We start from the raw sequence: 23,257 nt of genomic DNA on the forward strand, positions 1-23,257 counted from the left end.
ACAGTATACTCAGCAGCTCTAATACAGTATACTCAGCAGCTCTATGGATCAGAGGTGGACATGCAGTATACTCAGCAGATCTAATACAGTATACTCAGCAGCTCTATGGATCAGAGGTGGACATACAGTATACTCAGCAGCTCTATTGATCAGAGGTGGACATACAGTATACTCATACAGTATACTCAGCAGCTCTATGGATCAGAGGTGGGCATACAGTATACTCATACAGTATACTCAGCAGCTCTAATACAGTATACTCAGCAGCTCTATGGATCAGAGGTGGACATGCAGTATACTCATACCTGTGCACTCAACACAGGTGACATCACTAGTTATCTGATCTACCTGTGCACTCATTTTTCGATTTTTTTTTTGTTTTGATTTTTTTGATGCTATAGGTTAGACATTAAAAATTACCACCATAGACTACGTTGTCGCTCATAAATGCGGAAGTAATCTTTTTTAAAATATAGGCGGTCTTGTGCATCTCCACGTTTCACAATTGGCCAAAGTTACCCAAACCACAAGAACGCGCACAGATCTGAGCTGAAACCCTAGTTTGACAAATTCACCCGTGAGTGAGTTTCGTGATATCACTCAACTCTGATTGTGACTATCGTATTTGTCGATCCAGGTTATCCAAGGAAAGCCTGGTTATGTTCAGCGAGATTCGTAGTATACCCCACCGGTGACACTACCTGAAAATGCTCAAGACAACACTGTGCACTACTTGTATAGCCATTTGAAAACTACAGTTACCGATTGATTTAGTTAAGGGAGTGAGTAAATACACTGAATACGTACATTTCACATTTTTACTGTCTTTGCGATTCTACAGCCTTGTGACAGAATTTGATAACTAGTTCAATAATTCTGTATCTAATGACTCAAGCAATGAAATGAAGGCTGTTAGTTTTATTGGGATTTATTATTATTATTATATTATTTATTATTATTATTATTATTTATTAGCATCCATAAGTATTTATTTGAACTGACGCATTTGCAATTTGTTCAAAAGAAGGAGAAATTGCTACTATGATGTGCACACATGACTAAATGTTGTGGAGGTTGAACTAATAGTTGTCTGAGAAGAGATCTGAGAAAAGCACCAAAGTGACTAAGAAAAACTGTAAATGTATTAAATCCCAAAATCACACCCAATTGGATAATCAAAACTGTATAATCCAATTTAAAACATATTTTTGTTCCATATTTAAATTCATGTAGCTGTTTATTACCTCTGACCTCTGAACTTGCCTAAGCAACCTTCAGGTCGGGCTAGCCTAGGCATTGGGAATTCATCTTCGGACCCCGATTGTTGATTAAAACAATGTCTTGTATGTATGCGGGTAGGAGTTTGGGTAGGTGGCCCTGGCGTGTCTTAGATAAAGGCAAAAAGGTTGGGAAACACTGTACTAAGGTATAATTACCTATAAGGTCATGAACAAACTGTTCATTTTGATTATCATGTGGAATGTCTGAATGGAATTTGTTTGACTGGAGGCAGGGTGTTCGTGTGAGTGACACGTTAAGCTTACACATGTACTGTTGACAGTTTTGGTGTGGTGTCTGTACGGTTGAGAGGCTTGGTGTGGCGTCTGTCTTATTCTCTAGAATACCAAAGGCAAATGGACACGTATCTAGTAGTCAGTAAAGGGTTAACCCTGTACTGACTAGATACGTGTCCATTTGCCGTAACGCTGTACTGACTAGATACATTTGTTTTAACCCTGTCCTGACTAGATACCTGTCCATTTGTTTTAACCCTGTACTGACTAGATACCTGTCCATTTGTTTTAACCCTGTCCTGACTAGATATGTGTCCATTTGCCCTAACCCTGTACTGATCACTAGATATGTGTCCATTTGCCCTAACCCTGTACTGATCACTAGATATGTGTGCATTTGCCCTAACGCTGTACTGATCACTAGATACGTGTGCATTTGCCCTAACGCTGTACTCATCACTAGATAGTCAGCACAGGGTTAGGGCAAATAGACGTATCTAGTCAGTGCAAGTCAATGTAAGAGCCCCGTGTGGGGGTGCAGTCTAAATAGCTCCGTGTGGGGGTGCAGTCTAAATAGCTCCGTTTGTGTGCCGGACAAAGAACTCCATGCTGCTCCTGAAGTAAATTGTGAACTGTAATACATATTAGACACCATTGCCAAACGCTCCTCTGATATTTTACTGTATTGTAATATGAATTGCTCCACTGGTATTTGACGGTATTGTAATGTCTTTTTGACAGTATTGTAATGTCTATTTGATGGTATTGTAATGTCTATCTAACAGTATTGTAATGTCTATTTGATGGTATTGTAATGTTGTAATAGCAGTACCCTGCTGTTGTTGTTCCTTGAGGGAGTTTCCAGTGACTCAAATCACAGCAGCCTCTAGACGCTACTCTGTCAATTATCAGACAGCAGCCTCACTGCTCATTGGGTGCATCATGTGTCACAAAGGATGACTGGAGGTGACGCAGGTCGTTAAAGTCGTTAAGGATGTACAGTAATTGTGCAGAATCATATTTGACAAGTGGAATGTTTTAAAAACTCTAATAGTAGCTACAGTACACAAGTCAAGTTGAGCAACTTAATCAAAAAGTTACCTCAGAGCTGCCAACTGCATCACATGTGTGTTACGAAATAACAGTATTACATTTATGGACAATAAACTAGCTCATTCTAGAGTTTTCTTTGATGTTTTAATCCAAATAAATAGGCTAATTGATTATAATTATAATGCATTTATCTGTTGACACCATCTTCATTTTTTACTTTTGACGGTCAGAACCACTGATTGGCATGTAAAAATGTTTTGTGGTTTTCTTCTTCAACTGAACACCAGGACATTAGTAAACACATGCAGCCTGAACACTAGAGGGCATTAGTGAACACATGCAGCCTGAACACTAGAGGACATTAGTGAACACATGCAGCCTGAACACTAGAGGGCATTAGTGAACACATGCAGCCTGAACACTAGAGGGCATTAGTGAACACATGCAGCCTGAACACTAGGACATTAGCGAACACATGCAGCCTGAACACTAGAGGACATTAGTGAACACATGCAGCCTGAACACCAGGACATTAGTGAACACATGCAGTCTGAACACTAGAGGGCATTAGTGAACACATGCAGCCTGAACACTAGAGGGCATTAGTGAACACATGCAGCCTGAACACTAGAGGGCATTAGTGAACACATGCAGCCTGAACACTAGAGGACATTAGTGAACACATGCAGTCTGAACACTAGAGGGCATTAGTGAACACATGCAGCCTGAACACCAGGACATTAGTGAACACATGCAGCCTGAACACTAGAGGGCATTAGCGAACACATGCAGCCTGAACACCAGGACATTAGTGAACACATGCAGCCTGAACACCAGGACATTAGCGAACACATGCAGTCTGAACACTAGAGGACATTAGCAGAGCCCATTTATGGAGAGCCGGTCCACTCGCTATTAACTCCATTGTACCTGCAGTTCCTGTTGCAGTTCCACTAGGGGCGATCACGAGCAAGTGATCAAACAATGGGGGTCTTTGGGGCTAGACGGCTCAATTGGTCTGTTTCACCTGAATGTCATTAAAAAATCGAAGATTGAATTTTAGTTTCTGAAACTCAATATGGGTCATAGGTCGAAAGTTGAATGAACAATTACTTATGGCCCTTTGGTTCCTCACAGGCTTGGTCGTTGTTGCCCACTAGCATCCTGCTAATGAATGACGTCATTGACACCTTTGAAAGGCTTTTAGAACAATTAAGGGACTTAATGTGTGTATTTTCTTTGACCCCCTTTCGCATACAATATTCCGATTTCTACACAAAAAATTATATCCAGAGAAAAGTGGATTGAGGAGAAACTCCATTCACCTCCATTCATTCTCCACTTGCTCGCGATCGCCCTCTAGTTGCAGTACCATGCGGAAGTATTTAGAGAGTGGTCGTTCTCTAGCCTGATTACCATCGACTTTCAAAGGCTCTGCGAGACTTTAGTCTGACCAAGAGCATGTGCTAACACGGTTTCTCCAAGCGCTGGTTGACCCGCCTCCTTTAAGTGCCTCGATTTGCTACTGGTCGATGTCAGAAAGCGGTTTGCCGAGTTTAAACCAATAACAACACTCTTTCCTCTGCCTTGAACACGTCTCTACCCAGAGCCGTTGGAGCTGCTCAAAGTTGATTGGTTCTCAACCAAAGGGGGCAGTTCCGCAGATTTCGGGAACTCAGAAATCCTTCCCGATTAGCAGTTGACCAGACCAGCGACAGCAAAAGCTGAAGGTGTTACGTCACTGGGAGGGCGTGCCAGGCTAGTCGTTCTCCCCTATTAGACATTCTAGTGAACTCATGCAGTCTGTCCCAACCCTTGACACTGACTCATTCCCCTCAGTGTGAGCAAGCTAGTCATTACTGCTAACCTGTCTCTGGTTACAACAATGGGCAAAACATTGTGTAGGAAGATTGCCTTTGCAAAAAATAAAATAAATAAAGGGAATGGTCTCATTAAATACAGGTGTGGCCATAAGTTTACATACACATGGTAAAGTTGACTAAAAAGAGGTTTAAAAACATAATCTTTTGGGAAGTGATATTGAACATTTTAAATTAAAAAATGAGGGGAAATCCAACCTTTAATGGCACCACTTTTCTTTTCATACCTTCGATGCAACAGGACAGTGAGGAATGACAGGACGTGAACGGAGAGAGGAGGGGTGGGGTGCGGAGAGGACAGGAGGTGAACGGGACAGAGAGGAAGGGTGGGATGCGGAGAGGATAGAGAGGAGGGGTGGGGTGCGGAGAGGACAGGAGGTGAACGGGACAGAGAGGAAGGGTGGGATGCGGAGAGGACAGGAGGTGAACGGGACAGAGAGGAGGGGTGGGGTGCGGAGAGGACAGGAGGTGAACGGGACAGAGAGGAGGGGTGGGGTGCGGAGAGGACAGGAGGTGAACGAGACAGAGAGGAGGGGTGGGGTGCGGAGAGGACAGGAGGTGAACGAGACAGAGAGGAGGGGTGGGGTGCGGAGAGGACAGAGAGGAGGGGTGGGGTGCGGAGAGGACAGGAGGTGAACGAGACAGAGAGGAGGGGTGGGGTGCGGAGAGGACAGAGAGGAGGGGTGGGGTGCGGAGAGGACAGGAGGTGAACTGGACAGAGAGGAGGGGTGGGGTGCGGAGAGGACAGGAGGTGAACTGGACAGAGAGGAGGGGTGGGGTGCGGAGAGGACAGGAAGTGAACGGGACAGAGAGGAGGGGTGGGGTGCGGAGAGGACTGCGGGGCAGGAATTGAACTCCGGCGTATGCTGCAGGTGCCCTAGCCAGTCGTGCCACCGCTGGGGCCCAGGCCATCAACTGTCTTTGAGAAATAAGAATATATCGTAAATAAATGAATGTTCTTCCTTAAAATGCAGGGGCCATAAGTATACATACCTTTCTATAAGTTCCTACAGAGGAAGGCAGAGTTTTATTTTTAAAGGCCAGTTATTTCATGGATCCAGGATACTATGCTTCCTAATAAGTTTCCCTTGGCCTTTGGAATTAAAATAGCCCCACATCATCACATACCCTTCACCATACCTAGAGATTGGCATGTTTTTTTTCAGTTAGCCTGTAGCCTGTTTGATTTGCATTGATTTCAATGAGCACTCTCAGTGCAGTGCAATCCCCCCGCAGGATACATTAAATGTATTCTTACAGCAATAACATGAAGGAAGAGACGCTAAGGAAGAGTCCTAGAGACATGATGACGACTTTATGGGCCTCGTCGTGTTACAACAGGTGACTTGAGTTCATCCAATACGGTTCACCAGAGGACTCAAGAAGCTCTTGTTTGGCTGCATAAAGTTGCAGATCTGAGGAAAATATACTCTGTTAGCCATGAGACCTGCTGCTGAAGTGCATGGATTTGTTTGGTTTTGCTTTGTTGGTTATGTGTTACAGTGTGTGATATCAACACGGTGGGCTGTTGCAGTGTGTGATATCAACACGGTGGGCTGTTGCATCACTACTGCATGTGATGCAATAGAGGAATAGACTATAGATGTATATGTGTATGGAATAGACTATAGATATGTCTATGGAAGAGACCAGATGTATATATGTCTATGGAATAGACCATAGATGTATATATGTCTATGGAATAGACTATACAGTAGATGTATATAAGTCTATGGAAGAGACCATAGATGTATATGTCTATGGAATAGATGTATATGTCTATGGAAGAGACTATTATTACACGGCTCACAGTACTGAAAGGAGTGATGACACAACTGGCAAAACAACTTCTACAAAACACAAGCCAATGATCAGGCTATGGGCAGTATTTACATTGTGTATTTACAAGTGTAATACATTCAGGGTGATAATGAGTATTGGGATGTGATTTTCTGTCATGTTATTTAAATGTTACTCAGTAAATGTTAATATTGTACCAGGGCCCAAATCCACACCAGTAGTAGACAGTCACATTGACCTTTTAACAGTTTTGTGAAACTCTGAAGGATTCTCTATCAATCTTGCCTTGCCCTGACCGTGACCCTCCACCTTTATGTAAACAATAATATATATTGTGTACATGCAAAGTATCAGAGTTCTGTTGTTCTATGTTTTGTCGTATCCGATATACAGTAGTCTCACATCCCTAGCCTGGTCATTTACGTATTGTTTTAGAAGTTGTTTTGTGGTTTTGTACTATCCTCCTCAGAGCCCCTTCCTGCGCGCTGTATGTCCTCTTCTATAGGCACGGTGACATATTTGTACAGTGCTGCTTAGAAGTGTGTGAACCCGCAGACCAAATGCCTTCTTTAATGCACATCTCAACCCCAATTGGTAAAGCTGACCTCCAAAGTAGACAGAAACAAAAGAAAGTTATATAGTTTCATTTTATAAATGCTCAAAATAAAATATGACATTAACAAAAGTATGTGCTGTGAACCCATCTAGTTAATTTCTTGTAGCATCTCCTTTTGCAACCACCACTTGAAACAAACATCTTCTGTACCCATTGACCAGTGTCTCATATCTGGTTCTGTGGATTTTTGCCGACTCCACCTTGCAGAACTAGCTAGTAAAGAGAGGTTGGAGGGACAGAACTAGCCAGTAAAGAGAGGTTGGAGGGACAGAACTAGCCAGTTAAGAGAGGTTGGAGGGACAGAACTAGCCAGTTAAGAGAGGTTGGAGGGACAGAACTAGCTAGTTAAGAGAGGTTGAACTAGCCAGTAAAGAGAGGTTGGAGGGACAGAACTAGCTAGTTAAGAGAGGTTGAACTAGCCAGTAAAGAGACGTTGGAGGGACAGAACTAGCTAGTTAAGAGAGGTTGAACTAGCCAGTAAAGAGAGGTTGGAGGGACAGAACTAGCTAGTTAAGAGAGGTTGGAGGGACAGAACTAGCTAGTTAAGAGGGTTGGAGGGACAGAACTAGCCAGTTAAGAGAGGTTGAACTAGCTAGTTAAGAGAGGTTGGAGGGACAGAACTAGCCAGTAAAGAGAGGTTGGAGGGACAGAACTAGCCAGTTAAGAGAGGTTGGAGGGGCATAACTAGCCAGTTAAGAGAGGTTGGAGGGACAGCTGGCCTGTACTGCCCGCTTCAGATCGAGTCACATTTCTACTAACTGAGGTCTGGGCTTTGACTAGGCCAATCCAGAGTATGAATTCTCTTGAATACTTATAGGGTCATTGTCCTGTTATATATATATATATATATATATATATACATATATACGCAATATATACAGTAGGGTCATGCTTATAGGGTCATTGTCCTGTTATATACAGTATATACGTATATATATATATATATATATATATATATATATATATATATAAGCAATATATAGGGTCATTGTCCTGTTGTAAAATCCATTGCCTCCCTGGCTTCATCTCCCTGACTGGCATGAGGTGCAGATCAAGAATGCTGATTGGCCTGAACATTCATGGTCTCCTGCTTATGTGGAGTCGTCTAAAAAACAGCCCCCACACCTCCACCTGTCCACTACCAACCCCACACCTCCACCTGTCCACCACCAACTCCACACCTCCACACCTCCACCTGTCCACCACCAACCCCACACCTCCACCACCAACTCCACACCTCCACCACCAACCCCACACCTCCACCTGTCCACCACCAACCCCACACCTCCACACCTCCACACCTCCACCACCAACCCCACACCTCCACCTGTCCACCACCAACCCCACACCTCCACACCTCCACCACCAACCCCACACCTCCACCTGTCCACCACCAACCCCACACCTCCACACCTCCACCACCAACCCCACACCTCCACCTGTCCACCACCAACCCCACACCTCCACCACCAACCCCACACCTCCACCACCTCCACCCCTCCACCACAACTCCACACCTCCACCACCAACCCCACACCTCCACCTGTCCACCACCAACCCCACACCTCCACACCTCCACCTGTCCACCACCAACCCCACACCTCCACCACCAACCCCACACCTCCACCTGTCCACCACCAACCCCACACCTCCACACCTCCACCACCAACCCCACACCTCCACCAACCCCACACCTCCACCTGTCCACCACCAACCCCACACCTCCACACCTCCACCACCAACCCCACACCTCCACCTGTCCACCACCAACCCCACACCTCCACACCTCCACCACCAACCCCACACCTCCACCTGTCCACCACCAACCCCACACCTCCACCTGTCCACCACCAACCCCACACCTCCACACCTCCACCACCAACCCCACACCTCCACCTGTCCACCACCAACCCCACACCTCCACCTGTCCACCACCAACCCCACACCTCCACCACCAACCCCACACCTCCACCTGTCCACCACCAACCCCACACCTCCACCACCAACCCCACACCTCCACCTCCACCACCAACCCCACCAACCCCACACCTCCACAAGTCCACCATGCTTCACTGTTGAGAGGAGGTCCACCGTGCTTCACTGTTGAGAGGGGGTCTCCACAATTCCCCCTAAACAAGTCCATGCATTTGATAAATACAAACACACCTGGAAGTGATGATTAAATAAGAAAATCACGATAAAACAACAGAAAACTCCAAACTGTTCTAGGGGTTTACATACTTTTAAGCAGCACTGTGTGTATGTATGTTTATACTGTGTGTGTGTGTGTGTATGTGTGCGCGTGCACGTGTGTGTACCCTAAATACTTTTTATGTGTCCTGCATTTATGTGTCCATTTCACTAAGTACAATTTCTTGTTTTTCCTTTTTTATTGTATGGAAAAAGAGAAAAAAAAACAACAATACAATGATTCCGATTCAGATGTATATCAATGTCGTGATAATAATAATAATAATTCTGATTTATCTGTTGTTCCCACCACATTGCTATATGCAAACTCTCCCCAAATTGCAGGTTGCTGACAACTTTCTTGATAAACCACATAAACCACACGACTTTATCAGGGGAGTGATGAGTGTCAAGACAAAAATTGCACCTATCAGCCACCACAGAAGTGCTTGTTTGGACTTGAGCCCTGCTCTGCTCCAGGTGGTCTCCTGTGCCTCTTTAAAGCAGTGACACGGTGGGAGTGCAGACACACAGAGGCCACTGCTGAGCTGCGAGAGCGTAAAGATGGGGTGTCTGCACTGCGGGAGCGTAAAGATGGGGTGTCTGCACTGCGGGAGCGTCAAGATGGGGTGTCTGCACTCCCTCGCTGGGCTGCTGCTGCTGCTCCGTCTCTCTCTGGCCGCTCCACTGCCCTCCCCTGGACTCTCCCTGGAGCTCGAGGACTGGGCGTTTGCAGAGGTATTTGCAGGAGTTATTTATTCTATGCATTATCCATATGGTAGATATTCACATGTGAGGTTATTCATATAGTTTATCTACATACAATGACAGTGTCAGATGTGTAGAAATAGGCCAAATGCCAAAGAAAGCCTTGATACAGCATACAACCTGTGGTTTTGACGATGCTCAGTGATATATATATATATGATGCATATATATATATATATATAGTTATTGCATCATTTCTCCATAACATGGCTGCATCAGTACATCACCAGTTAATTCTAATATGTTGATATTCAAACTAATATGCCACATGTGTATGACTACTCTAATATGTTGATATTCAAACTAATATACCACATGTTTATGACTACTTATGTGGAAAAACTTGGAATTTGCTGGAGAAAAGAACCCTTCACTAGATATCATCCTCGAATGCATTATCTGTGTTTTACATATTTTAGACTGTAAGTGAGTAAGATCACTGTATCACTGCTTTCACAGAGCTACTGCTGCATTTGCCTCATAATCTCATTACATTTGTTAATCTATCAGATTGCTTCAGATGACATGTTTAGGAAAAAATAATCAACCATTCTCCACTTGTTTGAGCGCAGAGTTGAAATCATACTATAATCATACATCAACTAAATCCATCACTGCTGTGTGCTACTGCCAAGTGAAATCTAATAATGTTTTCAGCTGCCATCCAGTGGAGTTTTCTCCTGATTTATGGGTCTCATTAAAGCGCCAGATTACTCAATCCTTGGCTCTGATGGGCTGTTGGCTCTGCGCTAACCCATAACATTGTTTTATATATTCAGTGAGCTTAAGTCAGCTTCAGAGCCATTCTTTTGCACTGTTTAACAAGAGTGCAGAAGAGATTTTTAGATTATGCATTTGCAATAGATACACTTTAAATACATATAAATAATTATGATACAATAAAATTATACACAAATGTCAGTCAATCTTATTTTCAATTCCATTGGGATCATACATCCAATAAGGATCAGGAGGATGTGGAGATTAAATACTGTTACAGTATACACAGGAGTGGAGTTGTGTATTAAATACTGTTACAGTACACAGGAGTGGAGTTATGGGGATTAAATACTGTTACAGTACACAGGAGTGGAGTTATGGGGATTAAATACTGTTACAGTACGCATGAGTGGAGTTATGGGGATTAAATACTGTTACAGTACGCATGAGTGGAGTTATGGGGATTAAATACTGTTACAGTACGCAGGAGTGGAGTTGTGTATTAAATACTGTTACAGTACACAGGAGCGGAGTTGTGTATGGTGTGTGTATTGTGTGAAGTGGGAATACTGGCGTGGTCTCTCCATATGTTGTGGGGGATACTTTGCATTTTAGGAAGACTTTGGATAATAAGTAGGTTGGCTGAATGCTTCAGACGGCTGTTCCACAGCCCACGGAATCTTTGGAATGTTTTCAGAACAAGGCTACAATTTCAGACATTGTTGATCGTTTAGACTCATCTTCCTTTTTATCTAATCTTGTTGATCGTTTAGACTCATCTTCCTTTTTATCTAATCTTGGGATTCTCTGTTGCATCATTTGCACCTGCTTGCGTGTCAATCTGGTATGGTGGGATGTGTGTGTGCATTTTTGGGGTTGACGTGTGTGTGTGTGTGTGTGTGTGTGTGTGTGTGTGTGTGTGTGTGTGTGTGTGTGTGTGTGTTCGTGTGTGTGTGTGTTTGTGTGTTTGTGTGTGTGCGTGCGTGCGTGTGTGTGAGTGAGTGTGTGTGCGTGTGTACACCTGCAGCAATAAGGAAAGCCACAATCAAGAGCAGGGCGGTTTTTTTTTTTAAAGCAGAAGACTATCAAGAGCAGAGGCCTCACTGTAATAAGGAGAAGACGATCTTTACTGTAAAAACAGCTGCCGTATGTCATGAAATAAGCACATGTAGTAAAAGGTGTGTGTTTCAGGCCTACTTGGAGAAGTTCTACGGCTACGAGGCGCACCAGCAGCAGCAGCAGCACCAGCACCAGCACCAGCAGCAGCAGCCCCGTGAGAAGCGCAGCTGCAGACCCGACGCCTTCCAGACGGCGGTGCGGGAGATGCAGCGGGCGTTCGGCCTGCACGAGAGCGGCGAGCTGACCGCACAGACCCTGGCCGCCATGAGGAGACCGCGCTGCGGCCTCTCGGACGCCGAGGAGTTCGGCCCACTCATGAGGTGGATCAACCGCACCTTGACCTACAGGTGAGTTCAGGGGTCAAAGAGTGTTGACACCTGAGGAGACAGCTCAGGTAGCCCAACACACCTGACACAGCTCAGTAGCCCAACACACCTGACACAGCTCAGGTAGCCCAACACACCTGGCACAGCACAGGTAGCCCAACACACCTGACACAGCTCAGGTAGCCCAACACACCTGATACAGCTCAGGGTAGCACAGCTCAGTAGCCCAACACACCTGACACAGCTCACACACCTGACACAGCTCAGGTAGCCCAACACACCTGACACAGCTCAGGGTAGCACAGCTCAGTAGCCCCAACACACCTGACACAGCTCAGGTAGCCCAACACACCTGATACAGCTCAGGTAGCCCAACACACCTGATACAGCTAACACACCTGACACAGCTCAGGTAGCCCAACACACCTGACCACAGCTCAGTAGCCCAACACACCTGACACAGCTCAGTAGCCCAGCGCTTGTGAGCGGCTCATGTGAGAGCGGCATGCACAGAGCAGCTGTCTCAGAGCGCTCTCCCGTTCTTCTCTCTCCAGTTAGTCTTGTTCAGTAGTGAAGCACATGATGTTACACCTCGTTTGATAGTGTTGAGTTGTGAATAGTCTATTCATATGTAAGGGGAATGTTCCGTAGGCTGGGTACATATCCTGATCTGCTGATGTGGATGTGGCCCTGCAGCTCAGGCTGGAAACCTGCTCATCTATCTCTCCTGCTTCCTGTCCACATCTTCTGGGTCCAATCACAAACTAGCTTATCCAAAAGGCGCATGATCATTGATCTGATTGATTGAAGGACTATCCAAAAGTGTACACTTATTTGAACTATGCCCATTGATAACGCCTCTTGTGCAGTAGAAATAAAATGCAGACTCCCCAGGACAATATTCAGTCTTAAGATTGAGCTTAGTATGTGTTAAGTATTGTAGTATTGAAATGAAGAGGCTGTGGTGTAGTATTTCATAACTTTACTAAAGTCTTAAGGAACAATGGGTACAGCATGGCATTCACTCATACTTCTTCTTCTTCTCTATCTTCCCTACCTCTCCTACCCATTACCACAGTATACAGATTCACAATAGCCTGACCCCTAGTGGTAAAGAATGCAACAGTATGGTGATAACCAGGCTACATTTTAAGCTTACTAGACTAAAGGAATTGTCAAGTAGCTATATGCCTGTAATCAATTAATCAATAAATCAACCTTTACCTTATCTACATCTACCTATCTTATCTATGTATGTATGTATATATATATATATATGTATACATATATATATATATATATATAACTCTACCTCTCCCTCTGTATCTCAACTCTCCCTCTCTCTATCTCAACTCTATCTCTCTCCCTCTCTCTACTCTTTCTCTCTCAACTCTCTGTATCTCAACTCTGCTCTCTCCCTCTCCTTCTCCCTCTTTCCCTCTCTCTCTCCCTCTGTCCATGTTCAGGATTGAGGGCTCGGTTCCCACCGTGAGGCCCTTCCATGTGCGTAAAGCGTTCCGAGAGGCCTGGAAGCTCTGGACGGAGGTCGCCCCACTCAAGTTCCGCAGAAGGTCACGTAGGGAAGCTGACATCATCGTGACCTTCACCAAGAGAGGTGCGATACCCATCACAGGACATGATTGAGACAGTGTGTGTGTGTGTGTGTGTGTGTGTGTGTGTGCTTACAATGTTTTTATAGATAGATAGATCGATAGATAGACATACAGACACATAGTCAGACTTGATGGACACCAAAACATCATTACAAACCCCAGCTTGGGGATGTGTGTGTTTTATCAATATGGATGTGTATGTGTGTGTAGATCATGGAGGGGTGTGTGTGTGTGTGTGTGTGTGTGTGTGTGTGTGCAGATCATGGAGACGGCTCCTCGTTCGATGGGAGAGGTGGGATTCTGGCCCACGCCTTCCAGCCAGGAACGGGCATCGGTGGAGACGTTCACTTTGATGTGGAGGAGGACTGGACAGTGAGCACCAAAGGTAACGCTGAGTTACCTAGGTAACGCTAAACTCACTCTAGCTCAGTTACCTAGGTAACGCTAAACTCACTCTAGCTGAGGGCTGGACAGTGAGCACCAAAGGTAACGCTGAGTTACCTAGGTAACGCTAAACTCACTCTGGCTGAGGGCTGGACAGTGAGCACCAAAGGTAACGCTGAGTTACCTAGGTAACGCTAAACTCACTCTAGCTGAGGACTGGACAGTGAGCACCAAAGGTAATGCTGAGTTACCTAGGTAACGCTAAACTCACTCTAGCTCAGTTACCTAGGTAACGCTAAACTCACTCTAGCTGAGTTACCTAGGTAACACTAAACTCACTCTAGCTCAGTTACCTAGGTAACGCTAAACTCACTCTAGCTGAGGACTGGACAGTGAGCACCAAAGGTAACGCTGAGTTACCTAGGTAACGCTAAACTCACTCTAGCTCAGTTACCTAGGTAACGCTAAACTCACTCTTGCTGAGTTACCTAGGTAACGCTAAACTCACTCTTGCTGAGTTACCTAGGTAACGCTAAACTCACTCTAGCTGAGTTACCTAGGTAACGCTAAACTCACTCTAGCTGAGTTACCTAGGTAATGCTAAACTCACTCTTGCTGAGTTACCTAGGTAACGCTAAACTCACTCTAGCTGAGGGCTGGACAGTGAGCACCAAAGGTAATGCTGAGTTACCTAGGTAACGCTAAACTCACTCTAGCTGAGTTACCTAGGTAACGCTAAACTCACTCTAGCTGAGGGCAGCATTGCAAGAGGACTCTAAAACAACATGAGTTCAGCTACAGACTCAGGCAGGGGTACGATGGAAACTAAACTGTAACTCAGAGCAGCTCCTCAACATGTGATGTGGAATCAGTCCACTAGATTCCTCAAGAATGGATATGATAGTTTGACTCCCTTTTTTCTCAAGATAATAAATACCTTATTAGAAACAAGTATATTTCTGACTGCTTTTAAAACCGCTGTTGTGAAACCTTAAAAGTCCAATCTAGACCATACTATCCTAATTACAGGCCTATATCAAACCTACCCCTGCTGAAAAAAAACAGAAACCAGATTATGCTAGTAGATGGTTTTAGCTGGTCTTTGCTGGTTTTCTTCCAGCTCTTGCTGGTCTTTGCTGGTGTAGCTGGTTAGACCACCAGGTGGATATGCTGGTGTGACCATCTGAGGAAGCTGGTCATGCTGGTGTGACCATCCCGTCGTGTGGGATACAGCTGGTGTAAGATGGTCATGCTGGTGACCAGCCTGTCAAACTTGACATTGCTAATATGTCAGCACAACTAAAATGACCAGTTTGAGATGGTGCGACAAGAAAAACTACCTGAATTACCATGGTAAGCTGGGTAAACCCGCTGAAGGTATTGACAAGTTTTGCTGGTCTAGCTGGTCAACCATCATAGGGTTAAACAATCTGGTTAGTATACTGGACAGGCTGTTTTTTTCAGCAGGGAAGAAGTGATAAAGTGAATGCAGTTATATACAGACTCTAACCCAACATATTTTTTATCAAGATGGACTACAGTAATTTCCAGTGTTTTAGCCGCATTGTGTATAATCCGCAGGCCAGTGTAATAGTATGCAAGTTAAAAGAAACAAAACCATATTAATACCAAATTAAGTGCCCCTGTGAATTAACCTCATATCTGAAGAAATATTGCTAATTCAATGTATAAGCCGCGGCCAATGGTTGGGAAATGACGATAATCTCACTGCACAAATGGAAAAAGAGGAAAGTGAGGAGAGACGTTCTCTAACATGAGGAGAGACGTTCTCTAGTAAGTCACAGTGCGTATGTGTGTGGTGTTGCTCCTGCAGGCCATAACCTGTTTGCTGTGGCGGTGCACGAGTTTGGCCACACGTTAGGTCTTCCCCACTCCCCAGACCCCGGGGCCGTCATGTACCCGGCCTACAACTTCGTCTCCCACACCGACTTCCAGCTCTCCTTTCAGGATGTGCAAGATATCCAAAAGATGTATGGTATGTGTCTCACGTTTCTCCTGCTATTCGCCATCTTAGAGCTGCGTTCGGTGTTTGAAAAGTGCTATACCAAAAAAGCTATTTTTATTACAGTATATTGTTATTATAATCGTTACATACACAGAACATGACATGGCACAAACACATGAATCAGAATGAGGTAGATATTTACTCAATTTAAATACATAATAAATTCAGTTAATTGTTTGTATTTGAATCAACTTTAATTGAATACACAGTACATGGAAATAGCAATGCAAAATCAAAGGTGCCTATCTGATACTCTGTGCAGCAAGCTGTGTGTGTGTTGTGTCACCCATAGGTGTCCATTGCGAGCTTTGTGTGTGTTGTGTCCCCCATAGGGGGTCCATCTTTGTGTGTGTTGTGTCCCCCATAAGCTTTGTGTGTGTTGTGTCCCCCATAGGCTTTGTGTGTGTTGTGTCCCCCATAGGGGGTCCATCTTTGTGTGTGTTGTGTCCCCCATAAGCTTTGTGTGTGTTGTGTCCCCCATAGGCTTTGTGTGTGTTGTGTCCCCCATAGGGGGTCCATCTTTGTGTGTGTTGTGTCCCCCATAGGCTTTGTGTGTGTTGTGTCACCCATAGGTGTCCATGTTGTGTCCTCCATAGGGGTCCATCCAGAGTTTACTTTGAGCTTTGTGTGTGTTGTGTCCCCCATAGGGGTCCATCCAGAGTTTACTTTGAGCTTTGTGTGTGTTGTGTTCCCCATAGGGGTCCATCCAGAGTTTAATTTGAGCTTTGTGTGTGTTGTGTCCCCCATAGGGGTCCATCCAGAGTTTACTTTGAGCTTTGTGTGTGTTGTGTCCCCCATAGGGGTCCATCCAGAGTTTACTTTGAGCTTTGTGTGTGTTGTGTCCCCCATAGGGGTCCATCCAGAGTTTACTTTGAGCTTTGTGTGTGTTGTGTGTTGTGTTCCCCATAGGGGTCCATCCAGAGTTTAATTTGAGCTTTGTGTGTGTTGTGTGTTGTGTTCCCCATAGGGGTCCATCCAGAGTTTAATTCAATGGCGCTCAAGCGTCCGCCTCCAAGGACCCCACAGCGCTGTGACCCCGACATGACCTTCGACGCCGTGAGCAGAATGCAGCAGGAGGTCGTCTTCTTCAAAGACAGGTAGATAGAGCGATAGAGTGGGCCCAGACATTACAGGTAGATAGAGCGATAGAGTGGGCCCAGACATTACAGGTAGATAGACATTACAGGTAGATAGAGCAATAGCGATAGAGTGGGCCCAGACATTACAGGTAGATAGAGCGATAGAGTGGGCCCAGACATTACAGGTAGATAGAGCAGCCCAAAGCCAAACCCATTGTGTTCCAAATGATGCAAACATTTAAGCAATATGATTTAAGTACTGCTAATGGTACTCAACATTGTGCAAATATTAAGGCAACATGATTTAAGATGGTATTTCCCCCGTGGCATCCATTTTTCCGCACACACGGTTCCATGTCAGTCTATTATAATTAACCCTATAAGTCACTGTACCAAATAGTAGTAGAAGGTAGTAGAATAGAATAGAAGAAGTCTTTAATTGTCCACCTGGGTGGAAAATTGTCTTTGGCTCGCCAAAACACTGAATAAACAAACACATTTCTCATAGACACATTAACTGGACATACAGCAACTGAACATACAGCCACATACAGCAACTGAACATACAGCAACTGGACATACAGCCACATACAGCAACTGAACATACAGCAACTGGACATACAGTAGAGCAAACATCAATGGCTATAAAATCAGTTTAAAATGAAATAAATAAGAGCAGTTCAGGGTACTTGCTGTCAGGGGATTCACTTTGAGTTGATTATATTAATGGCATTTGGGATGAAGGAGTTTTTGAAAATGCCATTAGCCAGTGGGACCCTGTAACGCTTGCCAGACTTTAGAAGTAGTAGTAGTGTAGTTTCTTTAGGAGGAGTGTTTGATACTGAAAACAACTAAACAGAAGATGTTATTTTATTATTAAATTATTATTTGATGTATTTATACTGTATAAACAGTATTTGAACATCTGTGTCTTTCCCTCAGATTTATGTGGCGATCGCACCCCAACTTTGACATGATTGGAATAGCGTTCATAAGCAGCTTGTGGGAGGATGTACCATCACACATCAACGCTGCATACGAGGACGTGGAGGGGGGCACCATACTGTTCTTCAAAGGTATCACCAACACCAACCCATGCCATATATGCCATCAACACCAACCCATGCCATATATGCCATCAACACCAACCCATGCCATATATGCCATCAACACCAACCCATGCCATATATGCCATCAACACCAACGCATGCCATATATACCATCAACACCAACGCATGCCATATATGCCATCAACACCAACGCATGCCAGCAACACCGACCCATGCCATATATGCCACCAACACCAACCCATGCCATATATGCCATCAACACCAACCCATGCCATATATGCCATCACCAACACCAACCCATGCCATATATGCCATCAACACCAACCCATGCCATATATGCCATCACCAACACCAACCCATGCCATATATGCCATCAACACCAACCCATGCCAGCAACACCAACCCATGCCATATATGCCATCAACACCAACCCATGCCATATATGCCATCACCAACACCAACCCATGCCATATATGCCATCAACACCAACGCATGCCACCAACACCAACCCATGCCATATATGCCATCAACACCAACACATGCCATATATGCCATCAACACCAACCCATGCCACCAACACCAACCCATGCCATATATGCCATCAACACCAACCCATGCCATATATGCCATCAACACCAACGCATGCCACCAACACCAACCCATGCCATATATGCCATCAACACCAACCCATGCCATATATGCCATCAACACCAACCCATGCCATATATGCCACCAACACCAACGCATGCCACCAACACCAACCCATGCCATAAATGCCACCAACACCAACCCATGCCATATATGCCATCAACACAAACCCATGCCATATCACCAAATGCCACCAACACCAACACATTCCATATCACCAAATACCATCAACATCAATGCATGTCCTAACAACAAATGCCAATGACAGAAGGCTTGTGTGTGATCCAAACATGTGTTTAAACATTACAGGCACTCAGTACTGGGAGGTCAGAGGAATGACTCTGCAGGACAATTCGCCCAAGAACATCACGGAGCTCGGCTTGCCGCGGACTCTGAACACCGTCGATGCGGCCTTTCATCTCCGCCTCGAGCGACAGACTGTGTTCTTCACTGGCAGAGTGTGCTGGAGGTATCCCTAAAACAAATATATGACATCCCTAAAACAAATATATGATATCCCTAAAACACATACATGATATTCCTTAAACACATACATGATATCCCTAAAACACATACATGATACATATATATGATAAACACATATATGATATCCCTGAAATACATACATGATATCCCTAAAACACATACATGATACATATATATGATAAACACATATATGATATCCCTTAATCACATACATGATAAACACATATATGATATCCCTAAAACACATATATGATACATCCCTAAAACACATAAATGATATCCCTTAAACACATAAATGATATCCCTAAAACACCTACATGATACATCCCTAAAACACATACAGTATATGATATCCCTAAAACACATATATGATAAACACAGATATGATATCCCTAAAACACATACATGATACATCCCTAAAACACATACAGTATGTGATAGCCCTAAAACACATATATGATAAACACATAAATGATATCCCTAAAACACATGCATGATACATCCTTAAAACACATATATACTGTACATCCACATGATATCCCTAAAACACATACATTCATGAAAACACCACACAACTCACCCTGCTGTAAATCACCACACAATACACACTGCTGTAAATCCAGCACACAATGTCAGTGTTGTCTATCAAAACTCAGAAGTACACAAAGCATGCACACCTGTGTCTTTCAATATATGAAAGGTGTTAAGGTGCACTTGCTGTCTTTTTTAAGATATGATAATGAAAGGTGTTAAGGTGCATTTGATAATGAAAGGTGTTAAGGTGCACTTGATAATGAAAGGTGTTAAGGTGCATTTGATAACAAAAGGTGTTAAGGTGCACTTGATAACGAAAGGTGTTAAGGTGCACTTGTTTGTCTTTTTTAAGGTATGATAACGAAAGGCAGAGAATGATGGATGGATATCCCAAGCTCATCTCGCAGGAGTGGCCAGGGATCAGTGGACCCATAGATGGAGCTGTGGTCTCTAACGGTCAGTACAGCAGACCCATAGATGGAGCTGTGGTCTCTAACGGTCAGTACAGCAGACCCATAGATGGAGCTGTGGTCTCTAACGGTCAGTACAGCAGACCCATAGATGGAGCTGTGGTCTCTAACGGTCAGTACAGCAGACCCATAGATGGAGCTGTGGTCTCTAACGGTCAGTACAGCAGACCCATAGATGGAGCTGTGGTCTCTAACGGTCAGTACAGCAGACCCATATGGAGCTGTGGTCTCTAGTGGACCCATATGGAGCTGTCCTCTCTAATGGACCCATATGGAGCTGTCCTCTCTAATGGACCCATACAGTAGATGGAGCTGTGGTCTCTAATGGACCCATAGATGGAGCTGTGGTCTCTAACGGTCAGTACAGCAGACCCATATGGAGCTGTGGTCTCTAGTGGACCCATATGGAGCTGTCCTCTCTAATGGACCCATATGGAGCTGTCCTCTCTAATGGACCCATACAGTAGATGGAGCTGTGGTCTCTAATGGACCCATAGATGGAGCTGTGGTCTCTAATGGACCCATATGGAGCTGTGGTCTCTAATGGACCCATAGATGGAGCTGTGGTCTCTAATGGACTCATATGGAGCTGTGCTCTCTAAGGGACTCATACAGTAGATGGAGCTATGGTCAGCTGAACATTGAAATTATGAGAAAAAAGATTCTGCTCTACAGGATGCAAATGTGTCTGTTTAAAGCCCCATTCACATAGAAGACACTGGCAATGAGGGACCATAGAATATAGTGCAGGGACCATAGCATATAGTGCAGGGACCATAGAATATAGTGCAGGGACCATAGAATATAATACAGGGACCATAGAATATAGTGCAGGGACCATAGAATATAACACAGGGACCATAGAATATAGTGCAAGGACCATAGAATATAGTGCAGGGACCATAGAATATAGTGCAAGGACCATAGAATATAGTGCAGGGACCATAGAATATAACACAGGGACCATAGAATATAGTGCAGGGATTACAGGCCAAATGGCCACTGATGACGGCAAACATCACACAACAAAGGTAAAATAATGTCAACTTTTAATGCGACGAGTGACTCACCAGCAATATGCATACAAGTTTCCAAAACCAGTCCTTCCTATCAGACAAAACCAGTCCTTCCTATCCAGACAAAACCCAGCCATCGGGAGTAACTAATCAAATCGATGTATCTGATATAAGCGGGCCAAAGGCGAGTTAAACTGATGACGACAATGCTGCCGGTAAACATTATGTTATCCAATTGTGTCAAAGTCCAGAGTAAACATTGGTCATACTGTTATCCAATTGCATGCAGTGAGATTTTCAAATGCATGCTGAGTGCCTCCCCAAGAGAGGGCCATTTTCATTATTCGTGGCCAGACCATTTATCTGAAAGATTCCGGGGTCTGCATTTACCAGGCTAGCTAAATTAGTCTTTTCTATCCAAAAAAAAAGTACTTAGCATTCTAAAACTCATATTTAATCCAAACTTGGCACATGTGAGACAAACCTCAGGAGAATAATCAGCTGGCTAACTAACTAACTGTGTTTGACTCTTAGTTACATGTGTGTGTGTGTGTGTGTGTGTGTGTGTGTGTGTGTGTGTGTGTGTGTGTGTGTGTGTGTGTGTGTGTGTTTGAGTCTCAGGTACATGTGTGTGTTTGTTTGAGTCTTAGGTATGTGTGTGTGTGTGTGTGTGTGTGAGTGCTAAAGTCTTAGGTACGTCTGTGTGTGTGTTTGAGTCTTAGGTACAGTGCATGTTTGTGTGTGTTTGAGTCTTAGGTACGCTAGTAGTTAACATGAAGGACTGTTTATTATGAAGTTAGAGACCAGTGTTGTGGTGTGTTAGCGGTTAACATGAAGGACTGTTTATTATGAAGTTAGAGACCAGCGTTGTGGTGTGTTAGCGGTTAACATGAAGGACTGTTCATTATGAAGTTAGAGGTCAGCGTTGTGGTGTGTTAGCGGTTAACATGAAGGACTGTTTATTATGAAGTTAGAGGTCAGCGTTGTGGTGTGTTAGCGGTTAACATGAAGGACTGTTCATTATGAAGTTAGAGACCAGCGTTGTGGTGTGTTAGCGGTTAACATGAAGGACTGTTCATTATGAAGTTAGAGACCAGCGTTGTGGTGTGTTAGCGGTTAACATGAAGGACTGTTTATTATGAAGTTAGAGGTCAGCGTTGTGGTGTGTTAGCGGTTAACATGAAGGACTGTTTATTATGAAGTTAGAGACCAGCGTTGTGGTGTGTTAGCGGTTAACATGAAGGACCGTTTATTATGAAGTTAGAGGTCAGCGTTGTGGTGTGTTAGCGGCTAACATGCAGGACTGTTCCCCCACAGGAGTCCTTTACTTCTTCAGTGGAACCCAGATGCGTGAATACGACCTGAAACTGAAGCGTGCCACAAACACTCTGCCAGCCAACACATGGCTGAGATGCTGACGAGCGTAGCCCCTTCAGCTCCGTTAGCCATTACGCTAATAACACTTTTCTCCGTCAGAATGAATGATTTGTGCACTACTTTAGCATGTGTAATGTATGTATTGCATAGATATGTAAATATGTATATTATTGTATATTACAGAAATGGAAATCAGCATTTATTGCAAACATATTTTTGGAATTCAGCTTTTTTCATACTGCCTTTGTAACATGTTATACGTAGATGCAAATCCTATCAGATAAGATGCATGTGTTGTTGCATTAGATAATGGTAACATTTGTTTCAAATAAACAGTTTAATGTCAGAAACATTGTTGTTCTGTGCATTCTTTGACATTCCTAATGTGTTGGCGGTTGTGTTCAGTTCTCTAATAAAAAAGGCTGGCTGGCCACTTAGGCCCTAAAAGCATTCCACTGAACTCCCGCACACACACACGTCTTGCCTGCTCCTTAAGTATAGGGTAGGTAAACACTTGGCCTGGTGGTACACAGCACAGATCTTTTCCCAGATGCTAGCCGTCTCTTCC

At 44.2% G+C, this 23,257-nt stretch overlaps 2 protein-coding genes across 2 annotated transcripts; both read left to right on the forward strand.

Annotated features, from left to right (window-relative positions):
• Window positions 1-9,647: 9,647 nt before the first annotated feature.
• On the forward strand, window positions 9,648-16,605 carry LOC134079719 (collagenase 3-like). Its single transcript, XM_062535797.1, has 7 exons — window positions 9,648-9,791; window positions 11,850-12,007; window positions 13,453-13,601; window positions 13,859-13,984; window positions 15,818-15,979; window positions 16,493-16,497; window positions 16,582-16,605. Exons 1-7 carry the CDS (start codon window positions 9,648-9,650, stop codon window positions 16,603-16,605), a joined length of 768 nt encoding a protein of 255 aa, XP_062391781.1.
• Window positions 16,606-17,007: 402 nt separating this feature from the next.
• On the forward strand, window positions 17,008-22,972 carry LOC134079436 (stromelysin-1-like). Its single transcript, XM_062535520.1, has 5 exons — window positions 17,008-17,106; window positions 18,031-18,164; window positions 19,116-19,275; window positions 20,179-20,282; window positions 22,630-22,972. The coding sequence occupies exons 1-5, from the start codon at window positions 17,051-17,053 to the stop codon at window positions 22,728-22,730; spliced, it is 555 nt and encodes a 184-aa protein (XP_062391504.1). The 5' UTR covers window positions 17,008-17,050; the 3' UTR covers window positions 22,731-22,972.
• Window positions 22,973-23,257: the final 285 nt, after the last annotated feature.

Source organism: Sardina pilchardus, chromosome 5, assembly GCF_963854185.1.
Source record: "Sardina pilchardus chromosome 5, fSarPil1.1, whole genome shotgun sequence".
In the NCBI taxonomy this organism is placed as follows: Eukaryota; Metazoa; Chordata; class Actinopteri; order Clupeiformes; family Clupeidae; genus Sardina; species Sardina pilchardus.